Source organism: Aspergillus candidus (genome assembly GCF_002847045.1).
Source record: "Aspergillus candidus strain CBS 102.13 unplaced genomic scaffold BDW47scaffold_64, whole genome shotgun sequence".
Lineage (NCBI taxonomy): Eukaryota > Fungi > Ascomycota > Eurotiomycetes > Eurotiales > Aspergillaceae > Aspergillus > Aspergillus candidus.
Genome location: NW_020194069.1, coordinates 20777 through 36132, shown reverse-complemented (window position 1 = coordinate 36132; position 15356 = coordinate 20777). Strand labels below are relative to the sequence as shown.

General features: G+C 54.1%; 5 protein-coding genes across 5 annotated transcripts; 2 read left to right on the top strand and 3 right to left on the bottom strand.

Annotated features, from left to right (window-relative positions):
• Nucleotides 1–26: 26 nt before the first annotated feature.
• On the bottom strand, nt 27–1005 carry BDW47DRAFT_112322 (SGNH/GDSL hydrolase family protein). Its single transcript, XM_024814144.1, has 2 exons — nt 859–1005; nt 27–780 (listed from the first exon to the last, which is right to left on the bottom strand). Exons 1-2 carry the CDS (start codon nt 983–985, stop codon nt 110–112), a joined length of 798 nt encoding a protein of 265 aa, XP_024668377.1. The 5' UTR covers nt 986–1005; the 3' UTR covers nt 27–109.
• Nucleotides 1006–1605: 600 nt separating this feature from the next.
• On the bottom strand, nt 1606–3498 carry BDW47DRAFT_129093 (alkyl/aryl-sulfatase; the record flags this gene model as incomplete). Its single annotated transcript, XM_024816944.1, has 1 exon — nt 1606–3498. One exon carries the CDS (start codon nt 3496–3498, stop codon nt 1606–1608), a length of 1893 nt encoding a protein of 630 aa, XP_024668376.1.
• A 2852-nt stretch (nt 3499–6350) lies between these two features.
• On the top strand, nt 6351–10762 carry BDW47DRAFT_120411 (uncharacterized protein; the record flags this gene model as incomplete). Its single annotated transcript, XM_024815484.1, has 3 exons — nt 6351–7463; nt 8752–10163; nt 10219–10762. The coding sequence occupies 3 exons, from the start codon at nt 6351–6353 to the stop codon at nt 10760–10762; spliced, it is 3069 nt and encodes a 1022-aa protein (XP_024668375.1).
• Nucleotides 10763–11534: 772 nt separating this feature from the next.
• Nucleotides 11535–13143, bottom strand: BDW47DRAFT_112316 (ribonuclease P subunit p30 family protein). Its single transcript, XM_024814143.1, has 2 exons — nt 13045–13143; nt 11535–12958 (listed from the first exon to the last, which is right to left on the bottom strand). The coding sequence occupies exons 1-2, from the start codon at nt 13118–13120 to the stop codon at nt 12090–12092; spliced, it is 945 nt and encodes a 314-aa protein (XP_024668374.1). The 5' UTR covers nt 13121–13143; the 3' UTR covers nt 11535–12089.
• Nucleotides 13144–13495: 352 nt separating this feature from the next.
• On the top strand, nt 13496–15139 carry BDW47DRAFT_78195 (casein kinase II subunit alpha/alpha'). Its single transcript, XM_024819845.1, has 4 exons — nt 13496–13700; nt 13769–14142; nt 14194–14613; nt 14671–15139. The coding sequence occupies exons 1-4, from the start codon at nt 13586–13588 to the stop codon at nt 14761–14763; spliced, it is 1002 nt and encodes a 333-aa protein (XP_024668373.1). The 5' UTR covers nt 13496–13585; the 3' UTR covers nt 14764–15139.
• Nucleotides 15140–15356: the final 217 nt, after the last annotated feature.

The following is a 15356-nucleotide window of genomic DNA, read 5'->3' as shown; positions in this document are numbered from 1 at the left end:
CTTGCCGCCGCGCCCTGCGTGTCGTTCGGGGCCCCACAGCAACCATGTCACAACAATATCTCCCACATTGTAGTGTGAAGACGTGGAACCCAGAAAATGAGTTTGTTGATCAGCGAGGACTTTCGCCTTCAAATTTATATGTTGATAAGTTAATGAACTCCCTATCGACTGCTTCCTGTATGCCGCGAACCCAAAGCATGGCCATCTTGTCATAGCCATCATCGTTCGGATGAATCCCATCAACGAGACCCCTGACGTCAGGTCCCTCCGGCGAGTACATGTCTACTAGCACAATTCTCTTGTGCTCGGTCGCCTTCTTTTCGGCCAACGCACGAAACTGAGCATTGACGCATTGTACCATCGAATCCACCTCCTTGTCGGCACAGGCGATCAAAGTAGAGAGTAAGACCGTGGACTGCGGGCGAGCTCCCCAAAGAAACTCAAGCAGTTGACTCATGCGCTCTCCCACTTCCGTGACCCCAAAGGCTTGAAGACAATCATTGGAACCGGCATTGACCATGACGATATCTGGAGAAAGTCCTTCCACCGACCTCCTGGCCTTCCTTTCGATCTCGTCGATGCGGAACCCACGCCAGCCCTCATGCTCACCGTTGGACATGGAACCATCCCTGCGCGATCCCACCATTCGAGCATTGACGCCACGCTGCTCGAGCATCCGCAACAGCGACTTCCTGTATCCTGCTCCATGAGAAGAACCCACACCACGCGTGACGGATCCGCCCAGGGGCATTAGGCGCAACGTATGGCCAGAAGGGGGGTCTGCAGTAATCAGGAGTTAGTGCCAGGCGTGGGTTCGTAGAGCGCCGCTACTCAAAGCCTCACTCAAACAATACAGACCTTTGGGTCTTGGGGACTTCAAGTTGGACATATGACGTTTAGCTCGGGGGGTTGGCAATCGACCGAGGAAGGAAATGCGCAACTGTGACACATCTCGTCGAGGCGGAAATGGGAGCAGCCGTTGCATGCTGCTACCGCATAAGCGACGTATCTTGAGATGTAGTAGGTAAACTGCGAAAGAAAAATGCGAAAGAAAAAAAAAAGGCGGTTAGAGTTGAAATATTTGGATGCCGCATGACGGAGCCTCGGCGGAATGCCTGGAGAACAGAACGGGGCCTGTGAATCACTCGATCCCCACTCCGTCTCTCCATGTTCATCAAGACCCCGTCTTGCTCTTTTCCCACTCTCCATCGCCCAATGATTTCTTTCTTTCATTCATTGTTTTTGAGGCCTATGGTGAAAGTAATTAACCGAGTAGAATCAGGCTAATCACCTTGCTGTGTCGGGGTGAAAGGTTGATTGATCTCATCTTAGGGATACAAAGAATCATTCTGACTACTCAGTTATGCTTGGGTAGATTTTACATATTGCTGAATGGTGATATCTCAAAAGCCAGATAAGAAAAAAAAAAGATTTGATTGATATTCCACTGCCTAAATCCGAATCGCGCACAATGTACCTTGTTGTTTTCTTCTTGTTTTTTCTTTCAACCCCTCGAGCTCACTGCTATGTCGTATCCTAGAGCTTTGAAGCACAATGAAAAAGATATATACATGTATGTACATACTTGATCTCCCCTGCTCGAGCCTAAGGAGTGACGATGTTGAAATCAGGATTCCCAGGATCAAGCAACGACGCAAGAGTATCCAGCGCATCGGTATCACCATCAATCTTAATCCCCGCCTTCCTCAGCTGTAGCGGTTTAGGCCCATAGACCGCAAGCGCAGTCAGCTGCTTACTCGTCCCAGTCAGGGTCACAGCAGCGTCGCCCGGCTGCTTCGCCGTGCTGTAGACGAGCGCGCCGTTCGACAGCCACCACCGGTAGGTGAGTCCCAGGTCGGTGACGACGACGTCGATCGCCAGCTCCGTATCCCAGGCGTTGGGCCCGTTGATCTGGACGGCCGTGGCGTCGAAGAGCATCTCGGGGGTGAGCTGGCTCAGGACGTCCGGCGCGCTCGTCTGCGTCGGCGTGCCGAAGTTGCCCGTGCGCAGCTCCGTCGAGCCTGAGATGAAGAAGTTGCGCCAGGTGCCGTTCTCGGAGCCGTAGCCGAGCTGCTCGTAGACGTCGGCGAGGAGGTCCTTGGCGGGCTTGCTGTCCGGGTTGGCGAAGACGGCGTGGTTGAGCAGCTCCGCGGCCCAGCGGAAGTCGCCCGTTTTGAACGCCAGGCGGCCCTTGCTGATGATTTCGGCGAGGCCGCCGGCGAGTTCGACGTAGCGTTTGGCTTTCTCGACGGGCGTGTGTTCCCAGAGGTGGGCCGGGTTGCCGTCGAACCAGCCGCTGTAGCGCTGGTAGATGGCTTTCACGTTGTGGTTGATCGAGCCGTAGTAGCCGCGGGCGCTCCAGGCTTTGTCGAGGGCTGGGGGCAGGGTCATCATCTCTGCGATCTCGGGGCCGTTGTAGCCCTTGTTGAGGAGGCGGAGGGTCTGGTCGTGGACGTAGGCGTAGAGATCGCGCTGGGAGGTGAGGAAGTTCATGAGGTTCTCGTTGCCCCAGGTTGGCCAGTGGTGGGAGGCGAAGACTACCTCTGCGTCGTGGCCGAAGAGGTCGATGGTCTCTGTCAGGTACTTGGACCAGGAGTGCGGGTCGCGGACCACCGCGCCGCGCAGGGTCAGGATGTTGTGGAAGGTGTGGGTGGCATCCTCCGCGGCGCACAGTGCCTTGAACCCGGGGAAGTAGATGAGCATCTCGGATGGGGCCTCGGTGTCCGGGGCCATCTGGAACACCATCTCGACCTCGTCGATGGTGTGGGACTCACCCGTCGTGGTGATATCCACGTTGGGCGCGATGAGGGTGACGGTCCCCGTGGAGACGGTCTGTCCGAGCCCAGCGCCGATCTGACCGCTCGGTCCTCGCTCGAGGGCAGCCCCGTACATGTAGGCGGCGCGGCGGCTCATGGCCGTGCCCGTGAAGACGTTCTCGGAGACGGCGTGCTCGAGAAAACCCTCCGGCGCAAGGATCTTGATGTCGTTCTTCTCGACCTCCTCGTCCGTGACGATGCCTCGAACGCCTCCGAAATGGTCGACGTGGGAGTGCGTGTAGATGATGCCCTTGACGGGCCTGTCGGCGCCCCGATGCTCCTTGTAAAGAGCGAATGCGGCAGCACCCGTCTCCTGCGACGTGAGGGGGTCGATGACGATCAGGCCCTCTTTGCCTTCGATGAAGGTGGTGTTGGAGAGGTCGAGCCCGCGCACCTGGTAGATGCCTTCGGTGACCTGATACAGCCCGTCCAGGTGGACTAGCTTTGATTGACGCCACAGACTAGGGTTGGCCGTGTCTGGCGCCTCCTCTTCCAGGAAATCGTAGGCATCATTGTCCCACACGGTTTCGCCCTGGTCGTTGTCCACGGTATTTGGGTTCCGACGGCCGATCAAGCCCCTGGAGGCGTTGACAAAGTCGCGCTCGTCATCGAAGGGCAGGGTCTCTCGGATCTGCGCCTGCTGATCGATGATGAACTGGCTTGCGGGTTTGGGCTCAGACATCGTGAGAAGAAAATGGGAAGTAGCGTTGAGACTTGTTGTAGTGAAGGAAGTTTGAAGTGGTGTTGCTGTTTGAAAAAGGAGGAAGTGGTGGTCCATCGTCTCGCTTTTATATCCTCCTCTTCCGACCCCCTCCAAGCAAGTCTCTCTTGCCCAACCTCACATTCCTGTCTCTCGTGGCTCGTGTCCCGTTGCTTCAATCTATGCTGCATACAGCAAGAGGCAGGGGCTCGGGGCCAATGTAACCCATTGCATGCCGCCACGATGCACGTTGAAGAGATCGAAACTCCCTCTTGTTCAGCTCGCCGACTCACTTTTGCGCTACCTGGTGCGGGGTTGAAAGGACCGTACATGAAGAACATCATCATCTCTCGCAACGTATGCCAGATAGGTTGAGGCATCGCATCAATCACTGCAGCCGATGACGAGGCCATCGACCAGTCGGGATTCCCGATAGATGCATCCTCCATCCAGGCGCTCAGCTGTACTATCACAACCCCATTCAAGTCCGACTAAGGCATGGTCTTGGTACTATCACACAGGTTTCTGATCCTTGTGGATTTTGCCACGCTAAACAATGGGGTGGCGACTGTGTCTCCGGTACCCCACGTATTCTGTGGAAGGAGAACGGCTTCGGCATCCGGCTTAGTGCTACTAGAGCCAGAGGGGGTAGGCAGCGGGCTGATGGTACTAGATTTTCTTGGTATGCAATCTGCTAGCCGTGCTTGAGCTCTAATTTGAACGAGTAAAAAGGACGATGCATAGGCGGATCGGGTATGCAGGTGCTATGCGGGGCGATGGGAAGCTAGGCTTGGATCTCGCTCCTCGTCGCCAATAAAGAGAAGGGTAGATCATACTAGGTATGCCCTACGCGAGACGGGAAGCAGATGAGGAGAAACAGGGCGAGAAAGAGAAAGATTGACTGTGGTGGCTTGCGCAAAGAATCCACGAGTGGGATAGGAGAGACCGTGGTTGGTTTACTAGATCTGCCACATACAACAACTGCAGATGAACGGGGTCGATTTGTCGACACGACAGGGAAAACCCTACCTGAGGTTAAAAAAGCCTGCTTTCGTTATGAGCTACACTGTCCCTTGGTCAGGCCAATGTCTAGAACAATAAGCTAGGTCCATCATAGTCTAGTGGACAGGGGTTCCAGAGTAACCTAACCCTATCACGAACATCAAGGCTATTTGTTCAATTCCCGTATGTTGTTGTATCCACCCCCCTAACAATCAAATCTCTATGCCAAGAGAATGACTGCAGGATATCCAATTGTTGAGGAAGTGCAGAGTAGACAGATGGATCCTCACACCTGTTTCCATAATGCAGCAGACCCTTTGGCAGCGTCCAGGACTCCAAGCTATGGGGTATTAGACGGGCTTATAGCCTGAGCATGTTTATAATCAGATGGTCACTCTGTGGAAATAGGGGATGAAAACACGTCCTAAACAATGTAATGATGATATTGAGCTATGGAAAGGTGGCAGATGGTTGAAAAAATCATCAACATATACACAGTCAAATCGTGTGAGACGCCCTGCAGGTCAGCTGACATGCCTCGATTGTAGTCACTTCCACCCCCTCTACCATATGTCTGACAGTCTTTTTTTTTTTTTTTTTTTTTTATCATGTCTATGTTTATGTATAGTAAGTTGGTAACTAGTCTTACTATCTACCAAATAAAATGGTTGAATTCTGACATATTACATAAGCCAAACAATTCTCACTGATCGATTCCTCCACGTATTCAAGATATATATAATCAAGTACAACAATAGCGACTCTCGCTCACGTCAAGGTTCACCTCTTATATCAGACAAAACCCCTTCTTCTCCTGTTCTGATTCCGAGTTCTTTGCTCGTGGGTGTTCTGTCAGAACTCTTGTGTCTAGAATCGCATATATGTTCTGTTTTCCTGCTGTTCGATATGTTCCGCTCAATAGAGTCTAGTAGTCAGGATTAGTGCGGGGAGCAGATGTTTCATCCTCTTCAAACCGATCCCTCGCTGACTAGCGGACTGTACCCCATATGGATACTGAATAATACTGGATGTAAGTAATACATCTCGATCTTTCTCTTCTAGTTATCTCAATGTCACCATGATTCATCTTACATGATCCACCATTCCAATCACAGTTGCCTAGAGATGTTCCTGATCCATGATCTCATAACTCCCTCCTGAATCCGCTTCCTTCTCGTCGTCATCCAAGACGTAGACGCGCTAGACTGGCTGACAACCGGCTCCACTTGATGCTCCACTCGGTCTCCGACCGTGGTCCCTGGGCTGCAATTTAAACCATTCCTCACCACCACATTTTTATCTTTCTCGAACTCACTCTCAATTATTTACTGACTCCCTCTCTCTCCCTCTCCTTCTCTCTCTCTTCTCCCGTGGAATTGATTTCCTCTTGCGGGGCTGTGTCTTTTCGTTGTCTCCTCGTTTTACAGCGCTTCCATGATTTGAACACCGACATCCTGGCTGTGTCCTTTTATCTGCATCTTTCCCCTTCCCCTTATCCCAGTGAATCCGACCTACCTGGTTCATTGCTAAATATCGCTGAATATCACGGGTCCTGGCGACCGATCGATACTTGGAATCGCACCAGGATCGCGTGATTCGACCGTGGAGCAGGTTGGAGAGTTTAAGGCTCATTCCGTCACTGCGCCATCATCCTCAGGATCGCAGGATCATCGATCTTCTCCTGTCGCAGTACACCAACCTCCTCTTCTCCTCCCATTTACCGATATTTTCTCTTTGATCTGTATTATTCATCGCTTTTCCATCTTTCTATTTGACCTCTATCCCCACCTTGATTTATCTTGTTATCCCCATATCTCCCATCCGTTACGTCCATGATTTCCTCCCGGCGCGCAATCCCCTTCCTCGGCCTAGCCTTCCTCTGCATCTTCCTCTATACCGTCCGGAGTCTCTCGCGAGAATGGCAGTATATGCCCCAGAAGGTTGGGCTGGGCGAGCTCGTCAACCCCGCCTCCGGACGCTGGAATATTAGCTCCCCAGACGACCACCCCGTCCGACAACCGTACGCCCCGCGACCGCATTATATCCCCGGCGTGCCCAAACCCCCCGGGGCGCCCTACTCCAAGATGCTGGTCGTCCCGAAGACTCAAGAGGAGGATGTGTCGTGGATGGGTGACGGCATCCCCGGATGGCAGTCCGCCGTCTACGTCGTCGACGACCCGGCCGCCCCGCTGCACCCGCCCAAAAACAAAGGCCACGAGGTCATGGTCTACCTCAGCTACATCATCGAACACTACGACCGTCTCCCCGACATCATCGCCTTCATGCACTCCCACCAATTCGCCTGGCACAATGACGACTTGTTCAATGGCGACGCCGCCGACATGCTGGCCCGTCTCAACCCCGCCCGCATCGTGCGCGAGGGCTACATGAACCTGCGCTGCAGCTGGGGGCCCGGCTGCCCCGACTGGCTGCACCCCGGTGCCATGGAGGAGAACGAATCCAAGCAGGAGGAGACCATGCTGGCCCGCTCCTGGGGCGAGATCTTCCCCGACGACCCCATCCCCGACGTCCTGGCCCAGCCCTGCTGCGCCCAATTCGCCGTCTCGCGCGAGCGCATCGTCTCCATCCCCAAGGCCCGCTTCGTCTACTACCGCGACTGGGTCCTCCGCACCGAGCTGAGCGACTACATCTCCGGCCGCGTCTGGGAGTACCTGTGGCATGTCGTCTTCACGGGCGAGAACGTCGTCTGCCCCAAGGAGCACGTCTGCTACTGCGACGCCTACGGCATCTGCTTCGGCGGCGAGAACGAGTACAACGACTTCCGCGGCCTCGGCAACCGCCGCAACGAGATCGAGGACCAGCTCAAGGACTGGCGCACCGACGCCGAGCTCATCGAGATCGAACGCATGAACGGCGACCTAGGCGAGACCAGCCAGCTGAAGATTCCGGAGCCAGGGCAGGACGTCGAGCTCGAGAAGCAGATTGTCGATCAGGAACTGCTGATCGAGGAGACTTTCCGCAATGCCACCATCCGGGGAGAGGACCCGCAAGCGCGCGCCCACGAAGCGGGGCGGCCCTGGAAGGAGGGAGACGGCTTCTAGGCCGGTGGGCACGTTGATCGCCGCCATTATTTTTTTATTATTATTATCTATTCTCGTGTTGATATTTCACATTTTGATCGTCCCGTGGGATCGCAGGTTGTCCTTGCTGGGTATCTCCCGACGTGTTTGGTTCTTGTGGATTCTTTTTTGTCTTTCTTTGACTAATGGCTTCGGGGTCGGTGTTGGATGTTTGATATCCGGTTGAATGTTTTCGAATGCGTGGATACCATTTGCTCATGCAGATCGCATAGCGTCATATTTTGGCAGGTTCCAAATTGGATCATGATATTTCTCCAATCTGTATTTTATACTCCGTAGGAATGATCATATTCTCTGTAATGTGGAGCCTGAACATCCAGGCAACAGGTGACAGGCGGACTTTCCTCCCCCATTAGCACCGGATAAACTACACGGATAAACCCCCCAACTTCACAGCCCTGCAGAGTTTGCACTGTCTGCCGTTCCTTCAAACCACACAAACAGCGTCATCTGGACCCGCGACCATATCGGCTCCATCTATCGCGAATCTCGACGCGACTTAGCTTGCCCTTGAAGATTGGAAGCTCAGAGCTTCCCATGTGCTCTCGTGGTCTTGCTGACCAGCTTCTTCCGCTGCTGCGCCTCTTGTCCTGGACGTGACGGGACCGATTGACCCAACGGTCCTGTGTTTTTACTCCCCTGTGTCCCTTGCTGGACGACAACGGGCTCCCCGATCGGACTTGGGAGCTCTGCGCGGCGCCTCTCATCGCGTTTGATTTCGCTACGGACCGACCTACGGCACTTGTGAGCTTGGGTCTCGCAGATTGTCGCTGACTCCCTGGAAATCTTTGGGAATTCCTGCGTTCGTCACGATCATATTCGGCGGTCGAGGCTCGGATCATTCTACGGAAATACCCCGTCAACCGCCACCACATACACACACACTCTCTCTCCAGGCTGTCCCAGTCTCGCTTCGCCAACCTCACACGATCCGCGCTTGTTTGGCTCACCTCGGAGCGATCGCCTTACCACCATCTAACCACCAATAATGACATCGGCCTCGGGCTCCAACGGCCAGCATCCCCCGACCACTTCGGCTCCGGATTTCTCGACGAATCATACAACCGCTGCATCCAATGTCGATTCGAACACCCACATGGCCGCTGGGGGGTATGCGCCTAACGAGAACCAGCTCGCCGGCCTGGTAGAAGCCGCGACGGCTGCAGCCGGTCAGGATGTCTCGGAGTGGGCGGCTGCCGCGGCGGTCGCTGCAGCCGCTGGCGCGACAGGACACCAGCATCATTTGGATGGGTACGGACCGGAGATACACATCGACGATGACGGCTTCGGGGACGCGAACTTTGGGACCAGCATGGGTGCTGGGAGACAGTTGCGGGGACCGGGATCTGAGCAGACGGGCCAGTCGACCGGGTTAACGCGGACGGCTACGAAGAAAAGGAAGAGAAACGAGGAGCCGCTGGACCCGGCGCTGACGGCTGGACCTTCGGGTGCGGGTCTCGGGGGGACGCCATCGCAGCATCAGCACCAGCAACAGCAACAACACCAGCAGCACCAGCATTCCCACTACGGCGGAGATGGATTGGAGATGCGGGCTGCCCCGATCCAGACGCTGGCCGATGCACGCTCTATTGGCTTGCATTCGGCTGCGGCGCTCTTCCGACAGCCGTCTAGCAACAAGGGGTCTGCGGCGAACAAGAAATGCACCCGTCCTCCCATGTCGAAGCTCTTTTCCTCGCTGGAGCTGTCGCCGGAGAACTTCCTCCACTTGCAGGCTGCCGCCAAGGGCTACATGCTCGATGACAAGTACCCGGAGCGGCGGGAATGCGTCGGCCAACGCGGCAAAGGCGACACGGAGATGGTCAAGCTCCGGTTGTGGAACTGCGTGCGCCAATTCCTCGAGGGCGAGGGCCACGGCGAGCGCTTCTTCGGGGAGAACGTCGTCAACGAGGGCATGGGCCCGAGGACTTATATCTGGCCGCGAGACCAGCAGAAGATCATCACCCTGGTGATCCCCCTACTGCGACGGATGGTGACCAACGAACGACAACGGCAGTACGCCGTCGAGACGAGGAAGGGCGGCGGCGAGGAGCGACGACGACGCAAGACCGAAGACAGTCTCCCGAACTTCAACAGCCCGAGTACATCGCGCTTTGGCGGCGACGACCATCTGCAGATACATACGCAGCATGATTTGCATGATGAGTACCCCCCGAGCCAGCCGCCCATGTCGGCCTCATCCTACACCCAGATGGAGCCCCCTTCACACCACCCACTGGAGGTGGGATTGACGGACCTCCTGCTCCAGGGTTATCCCACCGACTGGAACACGGTGTCCAAGTCGTACGACTTTTACAATCAGAACTACGAGATGGACCACCTGTGGCAGCTGTCTGGTCTGCAGCCGCCGGACTGGCGCGGGCTCGTCGCCGCCGTGGACAGCCATTATCAGGTCTACCATCATGGCGGCGCCGACTGCCCTACGCCGTGCGAGGACGAAAATGTCGGCCGCATCTTGGATTCCCATGCCACTGCTGATCTGCGATGGAGAATTGGGGGTTCTAATCGGCCAACCCGAAATGAATTGTACGTCTCTCTCTCTTTAACAACTCTTTTAACGACATCACTAACCCGCCCCTAGTGCGAGCAGCATCATCCACGACATCTCGCGCATCATCCGCGACAGCCTCTCTTCCCCCAAAGACGAAGTCCCCTCATCCACCCACAACCTTTCCCACCCCCAGTCTTTCCCACCATTACCCCCCAACCCGTCCACCCCCACCTCCAACTCCAACACCACCAACAACCCCAACGCCAACAACAACACGCACCCCATCTCCCTCCGCCTCAACGTCCTCCAAAACGGCAAACGCACCCTCCCCCGCTTCGACCTCCCCGCAGGCCACTGTCCCGACCTCGAAACAACGCGACAGCTCATCGCTCGCCGCTTCGCCGGCCAATTACCCGGCATTCCTCCCCCTCCTCCATCCGACTCGTCTTCTGCCCTCGACCCAGCAACGTGGACGTCTTCCACATCACCGTGGAAATTCAAGGTGTGGCTGCCGGATGGGCTTACGACGGTGCATAATGATGGCGAGTGGACTATTGCGCTGTTGTCGGCTAGTAGTGTTGATTGGATGGATGGAGATTTGAGGGTTTTGGTGGAGGTTGGGGAGGAGGTTTGATCTTTTTTGCCCTCCTCTCTTCTTTTTGTGTTCGATGGGGTTTGATTGAGCTGTGAAAAGCATGGGGTGGTTCGTTTAACGGTCTGGTTTTTATTCCCATGGCTATGTTATCTTTCTATCTTACGGTTGTTTGAGTGACTTGGTAGACATGCCTTGTGAAATGGGTGGAAAAAGGGCCCAATGGAGAATGGAGGATGCCTGGGGTTTGCATACTTTCTTCTTCTTTTACTTCTTTTTTTCTTTTTCTTTTCTTCTTATTCCTCCTTTCAGTTCTATCCTATTTCATTTATTCTCTATTCCTTATTTCTTTTCTTTACCACTACTACTTTTATTGATATCTATGGTTTCCTCTCTCTAGGTTAGGGACATCCATCCATTCATGCCTTGATGTCCTCGTCTGTTTTATTCCTTTCGCTTTTTCTTTCTTTCTCTTCCTTTTGTTTCTTCCTCGCTGTAATTGTGAATATGAGATATGATGCAGACAGAGTTTTCTTTTTCCTTTGAATCCATTTAATTTCTCGAATTAGCGAGCTATATGTATCGATAACTATATCCAACTGTAATTGTAACCGTGGCTACAGTTGTACCTAGTTGTATCTATATACGTCGCTGTGTCTGTGTCTGTTGATGAACCATTGTGACGGGTCTTTGTCTAAATTGTAGCCCTGAGTATATGTAGCTTGGAATAGCAACTAGTGGAGGTAGCGTGCAAGCTACCCATTGAACTATGTTGTTCTACTACGGAGACGATGACGAATGTGACTATTTCTCAGGAGAGTATGATAAAGTAGACTCGTAGCTAGGTAGACCATGCATAATTTCAAAGTAGGTAGGTAAGTAGCTAACTGAATCTGTCATGGATGGTGCCACGTACGTGAATCATCACTGATCGCCTAAGACTCAGCATGCGATGTAACCTGTAGATGGCCTGCGAGTCGGGTGTCTGATCGACTGTGAATGTAAGGTACATAGGTATGAAAGTCGATATCACCTGCTGTTCTCAGCGGGAGATAGACGGTGTTCTTCATTCTTCATGCCTTCGTTTGAAAGTCATTCAGACTTGAAGCGTGGTGTGCCTCTCTGTCTGCCTGGGCAAAGCCATGCCCAAACGAGTGATCTTGTAGGTCACTCCACTCGTGCGTTCCTGACATTCAGGTGTGGTTTTAGGGTGTGACGAACCTCAGTGCGACGTACTGATCTATCGGTAGTACCAGAGGACGATCCCCGTCGCTGCAAGACCTAAGGCTTGTTCTAGCGACTCAATTGCAGGACGGAAGCAGCTAGTGCAAGCTGGTCCATGTATAATCGGCCTTTCAGCTAAGCGCGATTAGCCAGCAGCGGGAGTCTCCGAGCCGCCTTCCGGTTCCCCCAATGCTAAGCGTGCCTTCTTGGCCCGACGCTTCAATTCCCGTTTAGACAGAGCCTTCTCCGGCTCATCGGTGGTAGTGTCTGCACCAACCGACGCCTTTCTTTTCAAACCGTCGCCGTTGTTCTCGACCGGTGCACCTTTCTGTTTACCCGCGGCCTTCTGACCCTTCTGCGCGTTGCCCTTTCGTTCGACTGTCTTCCCCCCGTCCACGACATCCACAATCCCGCGCCAGCTCGTGCGCTTCAGCTTAGCCAGCGCCGTCGTCTTCCTCGCCTCTTCGCAGATCGCCTCCTTCCCCCGCTCCTGCGACAAGCCCCAGACGCACGTCAAGTTGATCACATCCCACGGCGCGCGCACTCCCAACGCCCGCTTAGCCTCGCTCGAGACGATAATGCCGCGACCACGCGTCGCACGAATCAAGGACATGGCATTGCCGATGAGGTTCCGTCGCGCGTCGGGCCCGCTCCCCGTGACGCCCGGGCCGTAGCAGATCTCAAGACGGATCCCACGTGCGATGGCGGCGGAGAGCATCTTGAACTTGAAGTGGTACGGGTGTCTCACGGAGAGGTCGAGCGAGATCACATCGCAGTCGAGGTTGGTGCACGCGTTCAGGAGGCATTTCTCGTTGGTGGGGCGGACCGCGACGAGGTCATAGACCTGCGCCAGGTTGTTGAGCCGCTGGTTCTGCGCGGGGTCGGAAAAGGTCAGGTTCAGGCGGGTCAGGAGTGTCAGGCCCTTGGGGGTGTTCGCGGGTGTTGGCGGTGGTGATAGATCGGTGGGCAGTTTGCCGGCAATGGTTTGGGATAGAGCGACCGTTGTGTAACCCACTACGAGTCAGGTCAGCGTCTCATGTGGTCGGGCAAGTTTTGCAGGCCGGCTGGTCTTGTGAGGGGAGAGGGGGAAAATGACATACGTTCAGCTAGGAAGTTTAGGGTGTGGGAGATCTCGGGATCATCCGGGCTGTACGGGACGTTGAGATCATAGAACATGTTGACCAAGGGATTGATTAAAAAGGACGACGATCTCCACTGACTGTGATCTAGAGGTATACAGAATTATAGATACAGATGAAGCTGTCCGAGAAAGGAAATTGAAAATCTCCCGCATCAATATCTTTCCGGGTCCGACTGACATAAGCAAGATATCCCACCACGTGACCGGTGCAAAGGCGGAGCCGAAATTAATGCTGGGAAGTTCGCCCGATCATCATCTGCGTATAAGAATTGCCTACCCAGATTTCATCTTGGCTGTCATCGCTGCTCTCGGACGATAGCACGGCTGCACTGTTCGGACAGGCTTGGTTTCCCCCCCTAGTCTTGCAGCTGCGGTTGTCGGTCCTCTTTTTGTCTCAATCCTTCCATTCCTCTGCACCGGTCTGTGCCACCCCTCAGCCCTACCCCGCCGTCGTTGGGAAGTCATTGTCGACCAGATCTCCATTGTCAGCCGCCGTTACCATGGCGCGCGTTTACTCCGATGTCAACGACCGCATGCCCCGGTCATACTGGGACTATGACAGTGTGAACATTTCCTGGGGGGTTCTGGAGAACTACGAGGTGGTCCGTAAGATCGGTAAGGCAGTCATCTCCATTCGCTCGATGATAGGACGAGGGCCCCGCATGCTAACAGTCTGCCCACAGGCCGTGGAAAGTACTCGGAAGTCTTCGAAGGTATCAACGTCGTCAACTACCAGAAATGTGTCATCAAGGTCCTCAAGCCGGTCAAGAAGAAGAAGATCAAGCGAGAGATCAAGATCCTGCAGAACCTGGCAGGCGGCCCCAACGTGGTGGCCTTGTTGGATGTGGTCCGGGACAGTCAGAGCAAAACGCCGAGTTTGGTCTTTGAATATGTCAACAACACCGACTTCCGCACCCTCTACCCGCGGTTTACCGACTACGATGTTCGCTTCTACGTCTTTGAGCTGCTGAAGGCCCTGGACTTCTGCCACAGCAAGGGCATCATGCACCGAGATGTCAAGCCGCATAATGTCATGATCGATCATGAGAAGCGCAAGGTTGGTTTTCCAGGGTTCTCGGGACTATGACATGGGCTAACGGACATTAAGCTTCGTTTGATCGATTGGGGACTGGCTGAGTTCTATCACAAAGGCACCGAGTACAATGTGCGAGTCGCATCGCGCTACTTCAAGGGCCCTGAACTGCTGGTGGATTTCCAGGAGTACGACTACTCGCTCGACATGTGGTCCTTGGGAGCGATGTTTGCGTCTATGATCTTCCGCAAAGAGCCCTTCTTCCACGGCAACAGCAACTCCGACCAGCTGGTCAAGATTGCCAAGGTCCTTGGTACCGAGGAGCTGTTTGAGTACTTGGACAAGTACGAGATCGAGCTGGATCCTCAATACGATGAAATCCTCTCGCGCTTCCCCCGCAAGGCCTGGCATAGCTTCATCAACGCTGAAAACCAGCGGTTCGTCAGCGAGGAGGCCATTGATTTCTTGGACAAGCTCCTGCGCTATGACCATGCGGTATGTTGCTGTTTTTCTTTCCGTTCGCTGATTCAGGGTAACTGACCACTCGTGTAGGAGCGTTTGACCGCCCAGGAAGCCATGGCCCACCCGTTCTTTGAGGTCGTCCGGACCACCGAAGCACGGAGGAACAACACGACGTCAGCGTAGGCTCGAAACGTCGAGACGAGCCATATTTTTCTCATGTTACCGAACTTTCTAGGTGCCTGGCTCCCTGTGCTCGGCAACCTGGATTACTTGATACGCATGCTTCATGTGGTTCTACATTGAAACAGGGGCCCTAAAACAGAAAGAACCGGATCAAGAAAAAGACAAAAACAATAAAAAAAAAGATATGATACTGTCGTATCGCTGGTTGTTTTAGGCCGGTACGATCGAAAGGGCGTGGAGAATGATTTATGGCATATCGACAGCGACGACGATGATGAACAGATGACTTACACCTAATCAGTTGGCTACCGTCCCTCTCAGCCCAATTCCTCCGCGTGCCCCGCGTGACGGTAGTGAGCTAGCTTCCTTCCTGTTTAATTCTGCGTAACCACACAGCCAGCCTCTCTCTGTCCTTTTCTATTCCCAATTTCTCTCTCCCCGTGTCATGTTGGACTGGTGTTGATGGGATCTTGCTTGTTTATCTGCTTTACGTTTTGTCCTCGTGATTCTTTTTTGTTCTTTGATTCTGTGAATGTTTTGCATTTACGTTTATGCCTATGACTATTCTATTTCCAATACCATTGCCTGTGAAC

Coding starts and splice junctions, on each gene's coding strand:
- BDW47DRAFT_112322 (XM_024814144.1), bottom strand. CDS start 985: ATGCAACGGCTGCTCCCATTTCCGCCTCGACGAGATGTGTCACAGTTG. Junction 781..858: donor GAAGTCCCCAAGACCCAAAG/GTCTGTATTGTT, acceptor TGATTACTGCAG/ACCCCCCTTCTGGCCATACG.
- BDW47DRAFT_112316 (XM_024814143.1), bottom strand. CDS start 13,120: ATGTTCTATGATCTCAACGTCCCGTACAGCCCGGATGATCCCGAGATC. Junction 12,959..13,044: donor CCTAAACTTCCTAGCTGAAC/GTATGTCATTTT, acceptor CCTGACTCGTAG/TGGGTTACACAACGGTCGCT.
- BDW47DRAFT_78195 (XM_024819845.1), top strand. CDS start 13,586: ATGGCGCGCGTTTACTCCGATGTCAACGACCGCATGCCCCGGTCATAC. Junction 13,701..13,768: donor CGAGGTGGTCCGTAAGATCG/GTAAGGCAGTCA, acceptor GTCTGCCCACAG/GCCGTGGAAAGTACTCGGAA. Junction 14,614..14,670: donor TCCTGCGCTATGACCATGCG/GTATGTTGCTGT, acceptor CCACTCGTGTAG/GAGCGTTTGACCGCCCAGGA.